The sequence below is a fragment of the Apis cerana genome, linkage group LG8 (assembly GCF_029169275.1).
Source record: "Apis cerana isolate GH-2021 linkage group LG8, AcerK_1.0, whole genome shotgun sequence".
In the NCBI taxonomy this organism is placed as follows: domain Eukaryota; kingdom Metazoa; phylum Arthropoda; class Insecta; order Hymenoptera; family Apidae; genus Apis; species Apis cerana.
Genome location: NC_083859.1, coordinates 7249451 through 7266183, shown reverse-complemented (window position 1 = coordinate 7266183; position 16733 = coordinate 7249451). Strand labels below are relative to the sequence as shown.

Below are 16733 nucleotides of genomic sequence, written 5' to 3'. Positions count from 1 at the left end.
ATCATTGAAAACTACCTTGAAATTTTTTAAAGCTTTTTTTCCTTTCTTTTCCTAATATGTATCTATGTGTGTATATTATAAAACTTATTAAAAACACTTGCATAATTAATTTCAAATTGTGTTTTAAATTCTTGAATGTTCCAATATACACAATTTCATATTCTTTTTAAAATTGTTATATATCGATAAGAAAAGTTTTAAATCAGTGTTTGATTTTAAAAATTATATTAAAGTTCAGAAAATTGAATTAAAATGGAAGGATCCGAGGTTTTGCACGTGGAAATCTGTCAAAATATTGATAGGTATTATATTTTTTATTTACAAATTTTATATATTTTTTTTAATTGATAATTGTCTCAAGTTTTTAATTGAAATCTAATTCTTATATTATTTAATAAGTTATAATTTAATGTTTTATAACAAATTTTTAATATTTTTGTATGATTTATTATAATTTAAAATATTTAATTTTCAGCACACTTTCTATTGAAAAAATAGAAAATTTAATATATGCTGAAATAAATACATTAGAGGATATTATGTTAAACACTATTATCTATGCAAAGGATTTAAAAAATTGCATTTTACAGACTCATATTGATTCAATAATATGCACATCTAGTCATGGAGAGGTAATAATTCAAAAGTAAACTTAATTGTACAAAATATATTAGCAATATAAAATTTGTTGTTACAGAGAAATCATATGAAAATACAAAATGCTACTCTAAAGTTTCATGTATATAGGTTAACTACAGAATCTGCAGCTACAGAAACAATGGAAAATGATGGAGAAGATCTTGCAGTTTCTTCTCATTGGATATTACCAACAAAAGAATTTCATTATTTGTGGGAGAGTCTTTATTTTGATTCTAGCATAAAAGATTATGTTAGTTGAAAATATTAAATTTTTTAAATTATAATTATGATTATAAAATATTAATGTTTTATAATATTATTTTAATTAATTTATTCTTTATTAATTATAATTATAATTATACATTAATTATCAATTAAAAATTTAAGAATCTGTATAATTTTTTAGCTGCTTCATTTTGTAGAAACAGCAATGATATTTGCAGATCATAATGTTAATACAAATATTATAAGTTGGAATAAAGTAGTATTATTACATGGACCACCAGGCACAGGAAAAACTAGTTTATGCAAAGCTCTTGCTCAAAAAATTATTATTCGTTTAAACAAAAGATTTACTCATGCAGAATTCATTGAAATAAATAGTCATAGTTTGTTTTCAAAATGGTTTTCAGAGGTAATATTAGAAAAAATATTGAATTAAGTAACAATAAAATTAAAAAATTAATATTATTTACAGAGTGGTAAATTAGTTATGAAACTATTCAATGAAATAAAAAATCTTCTAGAAAATTCGCATGCATTAATTTGTATTTTAATTGATGAAGTGGAATCTCTAGCGCATGCTCGGAAGTCTTGTAGTAATGGAATGGAACCTACTGATTCTATAAGAGTAGTAAATGCTTTACTAACGCAACTGGATCAAATAAAACAATATCCAAATGTTTTGATTTTAACGACTAGTAATTTATCAGAAGCTATTGATTTAGCATTTATTGATAGAGCAGATATAAAACAATATATTGGACATCCCACACATCAAGCTATATATAAAATATATACTTCATGTCTGAAAGAATTAATGAGGGTAAAAAAATATTCTTTTTTATATAATATGTATTTTATAAAATATGTTTATGTTTGTTTATTTCAGACAAAACTAATGGAACCAGAAGAAATATATGATTTGTCATATTTAAAAAGAATGGGCTATGAAGAAACATCTCAAACAAAAAATAGTCTTAAATTGATGGAATTAAGTCAGGAAAGTTTGGGTTTTAGTGGACGTATTTTAAGAAAAATACCATTTTTAGCTCATGCTTTTTATTTAAGAACAAAAAAATGTACTTTAACACGATTTTTAAGAGCTATGCATTTGGCTCTTAAAAGAGAAAAAGAAGATAACACTGAAGATGTATCTCAAGTATTGCAACATTTGGAATTCTGAGGTATTTGCTCCAAAATTTTTAAATTCATTTTTTATTGTAATTGAATTTATTTCAATGTAAGATTCAGTATTATATTTATTTAATCTTTTTCTAATACGTGTATGTTTTGTTTAAATTTCCCTAATATTCTATTTTTCCTTCTATTTAAATTCCTTGCAAATATTTTGTTTAAAAATATTTAAAATCATAATCAATTTCCCGCTCTTGTACCGATTGTCGAAATGCTGCAACTTCTCTAGTCTTGAATTAGTCTATGGCGTGCGGTGCGCCGTACGTTTGTTACTTGTTACGATTACGATCAATGCGACCAGTTGTTGTCGAGTTGTTGAAGGTGAAGGTGATATTCGTTGTTTGTGTTTTCTCATACAATTCGATTTTCAAAAGAAGAATCGAGTTATACTGTCGAAAAAGTAAAGCATTGCGGTTGAATGTAGGTTTTGTGTATTTCACGCGTGTGAATCTGTGATTTTTAGTTTTGTTTCTTCTTAAAGTTCATGCTCCCAGGGTAACAGGGTCGAGTGGAAGAATGTTGGATCGCGATACCGCGATACATCTCATTGCTGGAGGGTGGGTTTCTTATTTTTTTTTCTTTTTATTAAATTTTCGATTAATTGCAATTTATATTTATTAAAATAATCAGATTAAAAAATGTGCGTCATAAATTTGTACCGGTGATTTTGATCAAAATACCAAAATGATTCATTAATAAATGTGCATTTTGCATAATGTTTCTAATTTATAAAAATATTATATAACAAATATATTTTCTAAAAAAATTTTATATATCATAACATAGGTGAATTCTAGTGTTTAATGCTGCGACATAGTTACCGGTTCATGTGTTACATCATTCTTACAGCTTTCGTGCGTATGTTGCATGTATATAACTTATCGTCCCAATTTAGAAACTGCGATGTATTTTCGACTTATGTCAATGATAATTTTTCATTACTACATCGATTATTCAATCTTCGATGATCGATAACTTTATATAAATCGAAATAATATCATATATTGTATAATACGCGCCATAACCGGCTTTCCAACAGGAAGATATATGTTTTCATAACGAATGTATAATATACGAGTTTCTTCGTCGTTTCTGAAACGTACATAAATCGATTAGATTTTATCGTAACCAAGTTCGATTATCTATTGAAAGAATTTTTATATCATAAAAAGATATATTATTTTTTATTTAGTGTATAATATTCAAATTATTAATTTGATAAATTAATAACATTCCAGTGTCATATAGGTATGTATACAGGAGAAAAATAGATTAGTATAAAAATGTCTATTTTTTTTACTACGTCACTACATCAATTTTTTCATAAGTGCAATGATACGCATAAATAATACAAATACATTTTTTCTTAAATTGCATTTTTGTATTTTTTATATATATTTATTCTTTGAAGCATAAAAAATTGTTAAAATATAATGCTAAAGAATTAATATTTTTTAAAATATTTCAAATTTTTAATTAATTATATGTTTCAAAACTTTAATGATTAACAAAATTCATTTATTTTATTATGAAAATTTGAAAAAAATATTGTTATTCATTTGTAATGAAAAAGATAATGTGTTTATTTATATTTTTTATTAAAAATAAAATTTATCCTGATGGACAATGCAAATGTGTTTCTAAAAATTTGAACATAATTTATAAAAATAAGCGATTGATTTTAGGAAGAATATATTAAATTAAAATATTTTATATTAAAATTTAACAAAATTTTTATTTCTAACCAAACTTTAGATTGCTTAATTATTAATTATTAAATAATTAATCATATTGAATAGCATATCAAATAATATAAGTTTTATATGATTTATTCATTTTTTATTTTGTTATGTTTTATTTTAAATCTTAAAATTTTAAAATCTTAAATATAAAATATATATTATCGAAATCTTTAATCGATTAAGTAAAAAATTCAATTTTTTGAGGAAAATCTTCATATTGGATGCATTTTGTGTTTTATAGAGTGGCTGGAACTACTGGTGCTATAGTTACTTGTCCCTTAGAAGTGGTTAAAACACGTTTACAATCTTCTTCTTCTGGATTTTATCCACCTCCGGTGAACAAGGAACTTACTTCCGGTCATGTCACATGTAAAAGTTTTCCGAAACCGGAACAAAGGAGAAGGCTTTGTACTGGCGGCTATACAAGGTAATTTTTTATTTATTTGATGTATAATATATGATGATCATATATATAATCTATATATAGTATATATAGTATATATAGTATATCAAAATATTATGATATATATATAATAGTAAATGAATATATAGTATATGAATATTAAAATATTATGATATATATATAAAACATTCAAATATGTTTCTGAAATCTCAGAATCCAGTGTTAACTCTCAACTAATTCCCGCATTCGTGACATAGCTGGTTAAAAATAAAGCTTTAACGAAACGCTTACTTCCCATTGTCGATTCTAGAAATTTTACCTATTTTTCTCGATTAAAAATTATAAAATTTATTTTTATATCAACTTTGTCTTTTGTTTTAGTTATTAATTATAAAGTTCATTACAATACAGAGTTTTAAATGATTACTTTTATTTAGTTCAAATAATCTCATATTCATATATCTAATACACAATAATCAATGTATACTTTAAAATATGCTATATTTTAATTATTATAAATCTGTTATATCAATTTTTTATAATTTTTAATAATTATAAAATAAAAAATGATAATTACATATAATGGAATAAAATTAATTAATTGAAACTTCATTTTTACAATAATTTGTTTGTGTTTCAGGCATGCTTTAATTGCTCTCTCTCACTTTGGCGCGTTTGCTTCTTCAGGAGGTTCTTCTCCTCACAGTCATTCTGCGCCAGGTGTATATCAATGTATCAGATATATCGTTCAAAACGAGGGTATTCGTGCCTTGTTCAAAGGATTGGGTCCTAACCTTGTAGGTGTTGCACCATCCAGAGCAATCTATTTCTGCGCCTACTCAAAAAGCAAAGTCGCATTTAACGCGATCTTTGCCCCGGATACTGCTCTTGTACATGTATTCTCCGCATTCTGCGCCGGTAAGTCGAACATTTTACTTCCGCTTTTATCGATTAAACTCGTATTTTCATCGGCTCTTGTACCATATTTGAATGTGAATAATTTTAACCATTGCTGTGGTGTGACGTATTTTTTAAAGTAAAGGAGCAAGAGAAATAATAGAAAAATACTAATGTTTATTAAAAGTGATTATATGAATGTTAATTGATATATAAAGTATAAAAATATTATTATATCAATGCAAATAAAATCAATTACATTATATTTTTTCAATTATATTATATTTTTCAAATATTTAGTACTATTTAAATTAACAATTATTATTGATTTACTATGAATTAAAAAATTTTCTGATGATTAATTAAAAAAATTAAAAAAATAAATGCAACATAAAATTCTTGAACATAATATTATTGAATATGGATTATGAAAAGACAAGATATAAATATATAAAGATTTAAGCAAAGCACTATTTAATCAAAGCGCTGGATAGCGTTGTTCGTTTCTTTTCTCCCGGAACAATCAAATTGACCATTGATAAGGAACTTAGTGGGGTCACATCTCATGTTATTCGCTGTTATCTGGTTGAATAGATTGCCATAAATAACTGATTTTTAATCTTCTATTTCTGATCATTTGTAATATGATAACCCAATTTAACTTGATTTAATTTGATTCTGTACTTTTAATAATTTGCATATATTTAAATATCATATGATTAAAAATATTTATATTAATCTATATTTAAAATTTCTTGTAACATTGGTGTTTTTATCATTAATTTATTTTATAAATTTTTACATAATGAAAAATTAACTGTCTTAATGAAAATTACTTGTTTGATATTATGAATCTATCGAACAGTGTTTTTTTTTTTTTTTTTTATAGTTTTCAGAGATTATGATGTGTATGCAATTCAAATTAATTGAAGTGTTTACATAGTCAGTTAAATGGATAGTGTTTATCAGAAGAGGGCTGAACTTCAACCTCTGGATTATATATACGTATATTGCATATTGTTGTAGATACTGATTTCTCTGCAGGGGTGCTCTTAAACATTCGAAGTATTCAATAAATGCATTGTATGAGGTCAGTAATATGTGAAGAAATGATTCAGAAACTAATTCTAAAGAAAAATAATTCAAATGGATCAAAAAAAAATAAAATATATATTTCGATTGATATTACTGATCACATCAAATGGTCCATATTTCTTCTTTCTTTCTTTCTTTTTTTCTTTTTTTCTTTCTTTCTTTCTTTCTTTCTTTCTTTCTTTCTTTCTTTCTTTCTATCAGATTAAACATGTTCGATTGTGTAATTGCCCAACGACTTTTTGGTTATCTTGGCTAATGACCTACTTTTTCTCACAATTTAAAAGCGATATTTTATTCTTTAAAATCTCTATTATTTTAATTTTAATTTCATCTATTAAAAAATATTAATATTATATGATATGATATAATATTTCTTTACAATATTATTTTATTTAGATTAAAAAAATCTATTTTTTATCTATTGTCTATTTTTTTAAATTATTTTGATAAATAGGATTATGTTAAATGAGAAGTTTAATAATATATTTTAAATAATCTTTAAAATTATTTTCCTATTGTACATTATTCTCAAAAAGTAAATATTTTATATTTCTTCAAAATTTTAAATCATTCTCATTTTAATTTTGCTTTCAGCTATGCAAAAGATCTATTATTCTCAATTGTTGAAGATCTATTTTATACGTAGAATCGTATTCAAGTACGACTAACCTTGAGACACTCGCTATTAGGACAATTATGGCTTATTTATGCTACATCAACGTTGTATGCAGCAAGAAATATATAAGAGATTAATATCTTCTTAAAGCTGCGTGTTATTTTCATCTGAATCTTTCGAAAACAATATGTCTTAAGCTCATGAGTATTATACGATTTTATGAATGAAAGATAAAAAAAAAGGAATGTTTTTAACTACTGCCTGATTAGACTATAATAATAATTATTATTATTAAATATTGAATTAAATATTTTTTATTTGCAATTTCTTTATATTTAATGCTTCATATTATTTTAATTTATATCTTATATAAAATTAAATTATATTTTTTTCTCATTTTATACTTTTTTTTCATAAAATAAATTACGTTTACTATTTCAATAATTGCAACAGAAATTTAATTATATTAAATCTAATAACAAAGATCAACTATTTTACAATAAATCATCATTGAAGAAAACCAAGTTTATAAGTTGTTTACGTATTTCATTGCTTATAAATAATCAACAAGAATTATCATTGAAATTAAATGTTTGGCTAAAAATAGAAGACTCTGTTATAGAAACTCTCGAATCTTCTCAATAGAATTCAATGAAAAATCACTTCTACTTGACTAGCGAAAGCATTGCCTTTTCACTTTAATTTTCAATCTTTTTTATTCTCTACTATTTTTTGAAATAAGTTCCTCTTAATATTTTTCGAATTATGCAAATTTACTTTTAAATTATAATATGAAAATTTTCAGCAAAAATGATTGCAAGAAATTTCGAATTATAGTTAAATTATTTTACAGGGATTTTTTACAATATTCATTTTAAAATGAAAAGCAAAAATAATTTGTAAATTAACTATTAAAAATACAATTGTTTATTCACAATAAATATTTCATTATATTAATCTAATTCATGGTCAATGTATACAATGTTTATCCAATGTATTGCTTGTAAACATTTATAAAATTACGCAAGTATTTCATACGCATTTTCTAAATCTCAAAATACTAATGTTAATCTATATATTATATATTATTTAAACATTTAAATTAAAAATATCAAAGATATTTGAAATATTAAATTGGATATTTGAAATATTAAAAATATATAATCATATAGCATTGAGATTAAAAAAATATTTGAAGCAGACAATGTGGTATCTCAATTATATTTGAGATATATGAAATAGATATATTTGAGATTATATTTGAAATATATATTAAATATTGGAATTTTGAATTTAAAAGTATTACAGAATTAATACATCTATTATTTCTATTACTATAATATTCTGAAAAATAAATTAGTATTTTCATCTTTAAATCTAAGAGGCAAATTCAAAGTGTGTCATCGTGGAATCCTTTGCTTGGAATCGATATACTGCGGTTCTAGTGTTTCCACAGTGAGGTAGGTCAAACAGAAACAGTCAATACGTCCACCAGGTTCCTGTTGAACTCAAGAATCCGTTTATTAAATCCGCTCGAAAGAATGATAAACATAGGAATTCATAAATCAGGTCATCAGTTTAAAATTGTTTAAAATTTAATATTTTCTGAAACAATTAATTGTTTGAAATGCATAAATATTAATTAATAAAAAATATTCAATAGATAAAAATAAATTTCACTACAAATATACATTTTATTTATATATCTACGTTACATAATTGAAAAGGTGAGGATAAATTATTGCGTAGCAAGAATTTTATTTTTTTACAAATCAACATGATATATATGTATACTACTAAGATAAGATAAATCCATAATAATTTACGGAAGTAACGAATACTCATTGCTCGTAATCTTATTGATTTGTAATGTTGTAAGATAAAAATAAATGAGACGTGTTTACGATAGAATCACGTTGCATTTACAACGACGTGTACGAGTACCCCACGTGGGAAATTGCGTGTCTTCATTGAAGTACACGCATATCGCCCACGCAACATGCACTATACTCGTTCAAAGTCTATTTTAGTAACCAATGACAATTCTTATAATTGCCATTTGTTCATTTATATTAACCTTGAATGCATGTGCAATTTCATTATGGTGATGTACTTATGAATCTTATACTTAAATGGATCATTTAAAATTTTTCAAATCTAAAAATTAAACATATTTATTTTAATAAAATAATCAAGTACAATATGTAGGTAAACCTTCTGTCTGTAAACATATAAATTTTACATTAGGTGCATCTATAAATAATTCCTTTACAATACCATTTACGGTAGCCATCGAGTATCTTCTACTTCTTCTTCCTCCCAATTCTGGAATGTCTACATCCATTCCAATAGCTGTGGTATAGGATCCCATAGGATCTGCTAACATTCTTACCTAAATTAATTTTGTATTATATTTTTATTATATTTGTTAATAGTTTATTAAACTTTATTAAACAAAAACAATCGATTTTTTTGTTTTGAAGATAATTTTAAAAAATTTTTTTAAAATTTCTATAATTGATGCTATTACTTTATCAGTTGCTCCTTTGGCATCTCCCCAAGCAGTCATCACAAACGGATCATTCACGGACACGCAGATTATCTCTTGAAAGCCCATGCATTTCAGGTCTGTTGATCTAAATCATCCAATTCAAAAATAGGCTATGCAAACAATTTTTATGCATTCCAGAATTAAATTATATCATTAATATTATATATTCAATTTGAAATTTTAAAATATTTTTTCTATATTCTTCTAAAAATCTTCACAAAGTTTAAAAAAATAATTAGTAATTTTTACTTTTCAATAAATCCCTTCAAATGGACTCTAGAACATCCGGGAACATATGCTCCAGGAATTCCAAAAATAATAGCTTTCTTATTAGACACTAAATCTAAAATATTGATTTCATTTTCCGGTACAGCTTCGTACAAAATTATATTAGGCAATTTATCGCCTTTTCTAATTTGTGGCATCTCTAATCAATATAGTTTCCTATATCGTGCTTCTAATTTCAGATAGATTAGGAATACATGAATTGAATATAATTTCATTTATTGATCAACAAGAATTGTGAATATCGAATATATAAATTTGTTTCTGACTTCATCCAATTTTGTTGTTGATTTTAGTTGACAACAAGATTGTCTGTTGTAACTATGATAAATTTAGAAGTTGGCATGTTTACAGGAATCGGAGGATCAATCAGAGAATTTCTGCCAACGCTTAACTAGATTTGGAATCGCGAAAAAGAATTCGACCAGTCGGTTTCTTGGCTCGAATGTGTTTGTTGTTTGTTAGATTGATGGCGCAACTCTTATTGAATTACAATTTGTTGGTACAAGGTTAAATCATCTGTGGTTATAACTGCTTTATTTTTTGTAAACAAGAATTTTTTATTAATTAGTAGAGTTTTCATAGTATTCGAGATTTCAATGTAAACATAACATTCAAACCAACTCTCATATTTTTAATAGAATACTATAAACGTGAAAATTATTGCAATTTTAAATTTCATTATTTTTAATAGTAGGAAATTATATAAAATATTTTTAATTTTTTTAACTTAGCTTTATTAATTTTTCTTAGGTAGATAAGTCTTCAATCTGATTCTTCAAAAATCATCTTTCGGAAACAACTTTAGAAAAACCAGTAAATTGACGAGAGAGCTCAGACAGTCGCAGTACGCTACACACAATCCCTCCCCCCTTCCTCCACATACCGCTTGGATTAAAAACACATAGATTCATTTTTCAGGTTTCGTCGCATGCACATTGACAAATCCTATTTGGTTCGTGAAGACCAGGCTGCAACTGGACCATCGAACCAACAAAATCACTGCGATGGAATGTATGCAAAGGATATATCAACAATCGGTACGAAAATCCTGTTTTGAGGAAAGAAACTCTTCGTTCCATGAGACATGCCATATTGGAACATCTTGGAAGATTTTTTTAATCCATTATATCATTGCATATAATCAGTAGCATATCATTGGAGAATTTTTCTACCCTTAAAGTTAAACATGCTGGTATACAGCTTATAATAGATTTTGTTGTATCTTGAATTATTTTGAATTATTTTATCATTTTGAATTTATAATCATCAATTCATTGAGATAGTTTCTGTAATATTCTGGGGATGAGACTTAAACTATAATTCTAGATAGTAAAATATATATATGAACTTATTTTGATTTTAGGAAACAAAGTATGTTTGAGGATAGAGAGGATAGATCCTTTTTGGGACTGAGAGAGAGAATAAGGATGATGAAAGAGCTTGATGACAAATGTAGAACAGAGTGAATGTGAAATTTTTTTTTTTTTTTTATAATTCAATTATTAATTTAAGAATTTTTTGAGTACATTGATAAATCTGATTGTTTGTAGTTTGAAAAAGAATAAAGTCTCGAACTTTTGTCAATCAAAAGTCAACATTCAATGTTGTAATTGTTGTGATGTACAATGGACAAGTCAATCCGGCAGCCAAGAATATTTTTACAATCGTACATGCATAGAAACTGTGCGTTAAAATATTCACATCTACAATTTTTATATAATTTCATATAAAATAATAAAATTACAATTATTATATAATTTTTATAATCTTTGAAGAATTTAGATAATGATTTTTTGGATAACTGAAATAGATAAAATTTATTTAAGTTATTAAGTTATTAAATTGAGATTTTTTTTTATTATTATTCGATTGCGTTCTTCAGACATTTGCATCGCAATTGCAGCAGAGCCAGATTTAAAATTGTCTCTGCAATCTACAAATAGTCAAAATGTGCCGAAAATATCTCGTAGATGAGAAAACATCGTTCTTCATAGTTGATTTGTTGAATTATTGTATATCATTTTGTCACATTTTTAACTGTGTCTTAATTACATTAATTTTGTTTTTATTTATTATATAAAAATAGAATAAAATAATAGAATGAAATTGAGATATTATATAAAAATAGGATAAAATAATAAAATGAAATTGAGGATATTATATAAAAATAGGATAAAATAATAAAATATAAGAGATATATTTTAACAAATAATTGAAATATTTATTAATCATTAATAAATTTAAATTATTCTATCATTTTTAATAGAAAGCTTCAAATTTTTCTAATTTTTCATTTAAATAAATAAGAAAATAATTTTTATAAATAATAGTTGCAAAATAAATATAATAATTAAAAAAGAAAAAAAAGAATTACATAGCAAAATTTTTAATTAATTTTTAGATAATTATATTAATATGATTACATAACATGCGTATATATATGGCGATAAGATTTATTAGATATTAAATTTTTTGCAGGAAAACCTTTCATTCATTATAATTTTTTTTTTCATTCCAATGTTTATACTCTTTTTCACTTATATTGTTTAATCATAGCTATTGTGACTCTTATTTTCACCTATATTGTTTATGAAAATCAAAGCATGTTGTTTATTCAAATAAGAAAATCAATATTTTGAGAAATATTTATCGTACAGAAATTAATTATTACAATATCATAATTTTTTTTTTATTATAAATTCAGCGATAAGTTTTAAATTACGGAATCTTCCATTATCGCATTTTTGCGAATTCAAAAGTAAAATAAATGAGTATTTACTAAAAGAAGTCAATGTGATAATTTAGTCATAAATTATATCAGTATATCGCATATTCTTGAAATTTAATGTCTTATCTCTGAAAATATATCCCATATATATTTTTCAGATAATTTCTTTGTTGGTGGCAAGCGCATATCTTAATCTTTTGTCAACAAAATATGTATTACAGATACATCTTTTGATCGATATCTTCTTTTAAATTTGTAATACTTTGAATTTTTTTTTTAATTTCTTGCAAAACAAAACTTTTATTTTATCAAATATATATATAATATATATATATATATATATATATAATATATATATATATATATTAAGAATATTCTTTAATTCATATTTTCATTTAAATTCATTATTTTAGACCATTATTTAAATAATTATTTGTTCATTCAATTATAACTTGTTAGATTGGGTATTTTGAATTATTCAAAACTAACAATTAGTGACATTAAACAATATTATAACAATCCTTTCATAGGAATCTAGGGTTACAATTTGAATGATTGATAGAATTCAAATTAAAATTATATGTTATTTTTTCAGGGTATCCTGGGATTCTACAAAGGCATTATGGCCTCCTACATAGGAATAAGCGAGACTGTGATACATTTTGTGATCTACGAGGCTGTGAAGGCCTCTTTAGCAACATACAAGGCTCCCAATGCAGATCGAAAAACATTGCGCGATTTCTTAGAGTTCATGGCGGCTGGCTCGTTCTCAAAAACGATTGCCTCCACCATCGCTTACCCCCATGGTAAGGTTGGCTGTATTGTGCAATTTTGCCATCACAAAATGCAAGGCTTCTGCTTCCTACTTCAATTAAGCTCTATTTTTAAGGCATTGCTCAGCGAGTTGGCTGTGGTTCAAGAGTAAAGCATCAGTTTGCACAAACTTCTTTACTTGCAAAAATCTTTATAATTCTTGCAAACATCCTGCACACTAGTACGACTCATCTTCATTACGCATATGAATGACTAATGTATCAGAATATCAAAAAAAGAAAAGAATTGATTGGAGAAAAAAATAACTTCTTTTTAAAAGAAGAATTTTATTGTTTAGCGACACTATGTTCTTCATACTTTCAAATTTTTAATTTCTTTTAAAATAATTCTAATCAAAAATCAATTTCACTTGTCATAATAATTTTGACATAGTTAAATTAAATTATATTAATTAAAATTATTTTTATTGTTTCAGAAGTAGCAAGGACGAGACTTAGAGAGGAAGGTACGAAATACCAGACTTTCTGGCAAACATTGAGCACAGTCTACGCTGAAGAAGGATTTCATGGTCTATATCGTGGTCTTGGTACTCATCTAATTAGACAAATTCCAAATACAGCAATTATTATGGCTACGTATGAAGCGGTGGTATATTTGCTAAGCAAGCACTTTCACGAACGATCTTTAAGCATAAACAATGAAAGCGAGTCCAAGTTCTATACAGATCCAAAGGGTAAACGAGAATTGGCCTAGGACTTACTCACGGCCCCTGAGTAAAGGGCCAATAATTCGCATGCTGCGGCGAGTCTTGAAATTGCATCTGTTTTGAAAAAAGAAAATGAACCATAAGAACAACAACGCCGTCCAAGAGAGAGTCCATACGCCGGGAGAGAACGCATTTCCGAGTTTGGGGCCATGCCGGCCGGCCAGGTCCAATCGAACATGTCGAAGGTAGCAAAATAGGTATCACAGCGCGTTGTACGCTGCTGTGTGCTCTATAAGTGTAGCAAAAAGTAGTCCTTCCTCCTTTCAGGTAGCGTACCTACGTACGCGAGGAACAGCCTAAACTGTCTGTCTGTACCTTCGTCGACACATTCACACACACATACACGGAGGCGAGGATCGTGAAGCTGGATTAAATGAGTCAATTACGTAGACTCAGAATGCTCCAAAAGTAAGATTATGTCAGCTTCTCGTTACTATTAATCTGTTAACTGGTTTGTTAATGAAAAATTTGTATAGATATTTATGTTATTTTTAGCAAATCTGATTCAAGGCAAATTAATTTGATTTATCTCTTGAAAATTAAAATTTGATAATGTATTTTTTATGATTAAATTAATTAAATTTAAGTCAAAAATATTGATAATATTGTTTTTTCTTAAGTTAACAGGTTAATGGAATCATTGACATTATCATTGATAATAACAGGTATCATGGGAAATTCATTTTAGGCGTCTTAATTCTTTCTAAAGATCTTCGAAACACGGGAAAAATGGATTTTAATTCTTAAAAACCTATAATAAATTTAATTTTTCACCAATTGGATATTATATATAATAATATTGATATTCTTATGAATTTAAACATTTAAAATTCATACCTCCCTTGTTTCGATATGATAGAAATCATTTTTCATTATTCATTTTTATGCAGTATTGTGATTTCTTTAGAGCAATATGCACTTATACTAATTAAAAATTATTAAAATATAGTGTAAGAGATAGATTGCTGTTGAAGAATTCATTATATTCATTTCTATATCATCAATAGCAAATATATTTCTGAATTTAATGGTTATTAAAAAATGCGATCATTGTTTTTTGCAATTTCTTTTAACAAAAAGAAAAATAGAAAATAATCATTATAATTACAAATCTATATAAATACAAGATAATGAAGGTGGACGATTGTTATGTTTATTTTTATTAGTATAAGGAGATGTATTATTATCATTATTGTTGTTGTTCATCATTACATAGAATTTGTATTTCATATTAAATTTTATTTTCGAAAACGCTTCTTCCATAAAATGCTCAAAATTTATGCATTATTGATTAAAATCTAATTTTTCTGTACGTGAGAAATCTATTTTAAAATATGTATTGACATCAATTTCTTTTGCAACGAAGAAAATATAAAAAAATTAAAAATGCATGAAAAATTGCATATCAATTTCATATATAACGTTAAATTAAGAGAAAAAAAATTTCATTGTATTGAATATATCGAATAACAATCAATCAATTCTATAAAATTATAATGTAGGAATCATGTATGTAAATTAATTTAGATCAATATCAATATAACTGTTTGTATATTTTGAGAGTGCGTTGTTACGCCAAATGAAAACAATATAACAAAAATGTTACTTCCTTTCTTTTTTGTAATGTTTGGAGAGGAAACTATTTATAGTTATTATCCTGTTTTTGGAATCAATAATATCTATATAAATACTGTGCACTTAGAGAAATATTATATTGAAGTGCGTTTGTTGTTGTTCAAAATAATTATTCGTTGAAGAAGAGAAAATGTTAAAAAATAAATTATATCACATATATACACGTACATAAGAAAGAATTAATAATTTTTTGTTACTAAGAAACATTCATAATATTTATAAGTTTGATTATATTTGCAATCTAATGCCATACGATGATAAAAAATGTAATATAGCTTTTATATTCTTTTTGGTTTGATGTTATTAATGAATTATTTGTATTTTTTCGTTAGTACCGTTTTTTAAGATGATAATTCGATAGCTCAGGTTTTTTGAAAACTAGTCTAAAACATTTTTGATAAGTCCTATTTTTGTATTCGTGACAAATCGAATAAATCAAAACTTTGCAATTTGAGATTTGCAATTTAATAAAAATGGTACTAAAAAATTTGAATTTTTTCTGTTTAATAATTAATGATTTTAATGACCAGTGAAAAATAAGAGAAATTGTAATTTTTAATTTACATATATTTTCGGCTGATATTTAAAAATTTAATATTGTGCTCTAAAATATTTTCATAAATAACTTTTTTTTTCTTAAAAATTCAAATTTTGAAGTACAAACAAGTAAAAAAAATTCGAAGTCATAAGTCTTGATAAAAAAGACTGAATTAGATTTTACTGTACTTAGTATGGCTCTGAAAATAAGAATTGTAATGTGAAAATACCGATATTATTAAAATAATATATGTATATAATATGTATACACATAAATATGTACATTCATCAATAAAATCAACGAATAATATTTTTGTATTTTTGAGTTTATTTTGAAGTTTAAATGTATATATTAACTTAATTATGATATTTTTAGTGGTTTAATCTTAATTAGCCTTTTATTCCATCTTTTCTTCTGTTGTAAATTTTTTCATTAGACATACAAGTTGAACAAGTACAAGAAACTGGTACAGTGACTTGTTTTTTGAATTTTTTATTGTCTTCACAAATCAATTCAACAATTAGAGGTTTATATTCTGTTGGTTGACAACATTGGCAATTAACTATTTGACTCCAATTATCTATAGTTAAAAAAAATCGAATGATTATCAAAAATTTTTTTAGGATATATGATATTAATATAAAA

The 16733-nt window shown here is 25.1% G+C and overlaps 3 protein-coding genes across 10 annotated transcripts in view; 2 read left to right on the top strand and 1 right to left on the bottom strand.

Moving 5' to 3' along the window:
• Positions 1–33: 33 nt before the first annotated feature.
• LOC108001669 (pachytene checkpoint protein 2 homolog) lies at positions 34–2141 on the top strand. Of its 2 annotated transcripts, XM_017062784.3 has the most exons (6): positions 77–302; positions 476–632; positions 698–889; positions 1046–1273; positions 1337–1684; positions 1751–2141. In XM_017062784.3, exons 1-6 carry the CDS (start codon positions 253–255, stop codon positions 2042–2044), a joined length of 1269 nt encoding a protein of 422 aa, XP_016918273.1. In that variant the 5' UTR covers positions 77–252; the 3' UTR covers positions 2045–2141. The 2 variants fall into 2 exon arrangements, with proteins under 2 accessions (XP_061934508.1, XP_016918273.1); XM_062078524.1 differs by having other exon boundaries at positions 34–302; positions 1337–2141.
• Positions 2142–2298: 157 nt separating this feature from the next.
• Positions 2299–16397, top strand: LOC108001735 (mitochondrial carrier protein Rim2). 6 transcript variants are annotated; one of them, XR_009830911.1, is made up of 9 exons: positions 2323–2475; positions 2550–2612; positions 4039–4224; positions 4841–5118; positions 10566–10684; positions 12971–13181; positions 13265–13369; positions 13625–14100; positions 14183–16397. XR_009830911.1 is itself a non-coding variant. In XM_062078526.1 (8 exons), the coding sequence occupies exons 2-8, from the start codon at positions 2572–2574 to the stop codon at positions 13900–13902; spliced, it is 1218 nt and encodes a 405-aa protein (XP_061934510.1). In that variant the 5' UTR covers positions 2318–2475; positions 2537–2571; the 3' UTR covers positions 13903–16397. The 6 variants fall into 6 exon arrangements, 3 of the variants coding, with proteins under 3 accessions (XP_061934510.1, XP_061934509.1, XP_061934511.1); XM_062078526.1 differs by having other exon boundaries at positions 2318–2475; positions 2537–2612; positions 13625–16397; XR_009830912.1 differs by lacking the exon at positions 13265–13369.
• The window catches only part of LOC108001681 (hemocytin), a 14727-nt gene continuing 14391 nt past the window's right edge, over positions 16398–16733 (bottom strand). For both annotated transcript variants that reach the window (XM_017062820.3, XM_062078512.1), the window contains exon 27: positions 16398–16668. In XM_017062820.3, the coding sequence (XP_016918309.2) occupies positions 16478–16668 (191 nt within the window). In that variant the 3' untranslated portion in view covers positions 16398–16477. The remainder of the gene's footprint in view (positions 16669–16733) is intronic.

Coding starts and splice junctions, on each gene's coding strand:
- LOC108001669 (XM_062078524.1), top strand. CDS start 253: ATGGAAGGATCCGAGGTTTTGCACGTGGAAATCTGTCAAAATATTGAT. Junction 303..475: donor ATCTGTCAAAATATTGATAG/GTATTATATTTT, acceptor TTTAATTTTCAG/CACACTTTCTATTGAAAAAA. Junction 1,274..1,336: donor TTTCAAAATGGTTTTCAGAG/GTAATATTAGAA, acceptor TATTATTTACAG/AGTGGTAAATTAGTTATGAA.
- LOC108001735 (XM_062078525.1), top strand. Junction 13,182..13,264: donor CACCATCGCTTACCCCCATG/GTAAGGTTGGCT, acceptor TCTATTTTTAAG/GCATTGCTCAGCGAGTTGGC. Junction 13,370..13,624: donor TGCAAACATCCTGCACACTA/GTACGACTCATC, acceptor TTATTGTTTCAG/AAGTAGCAAGGACGAGACTT.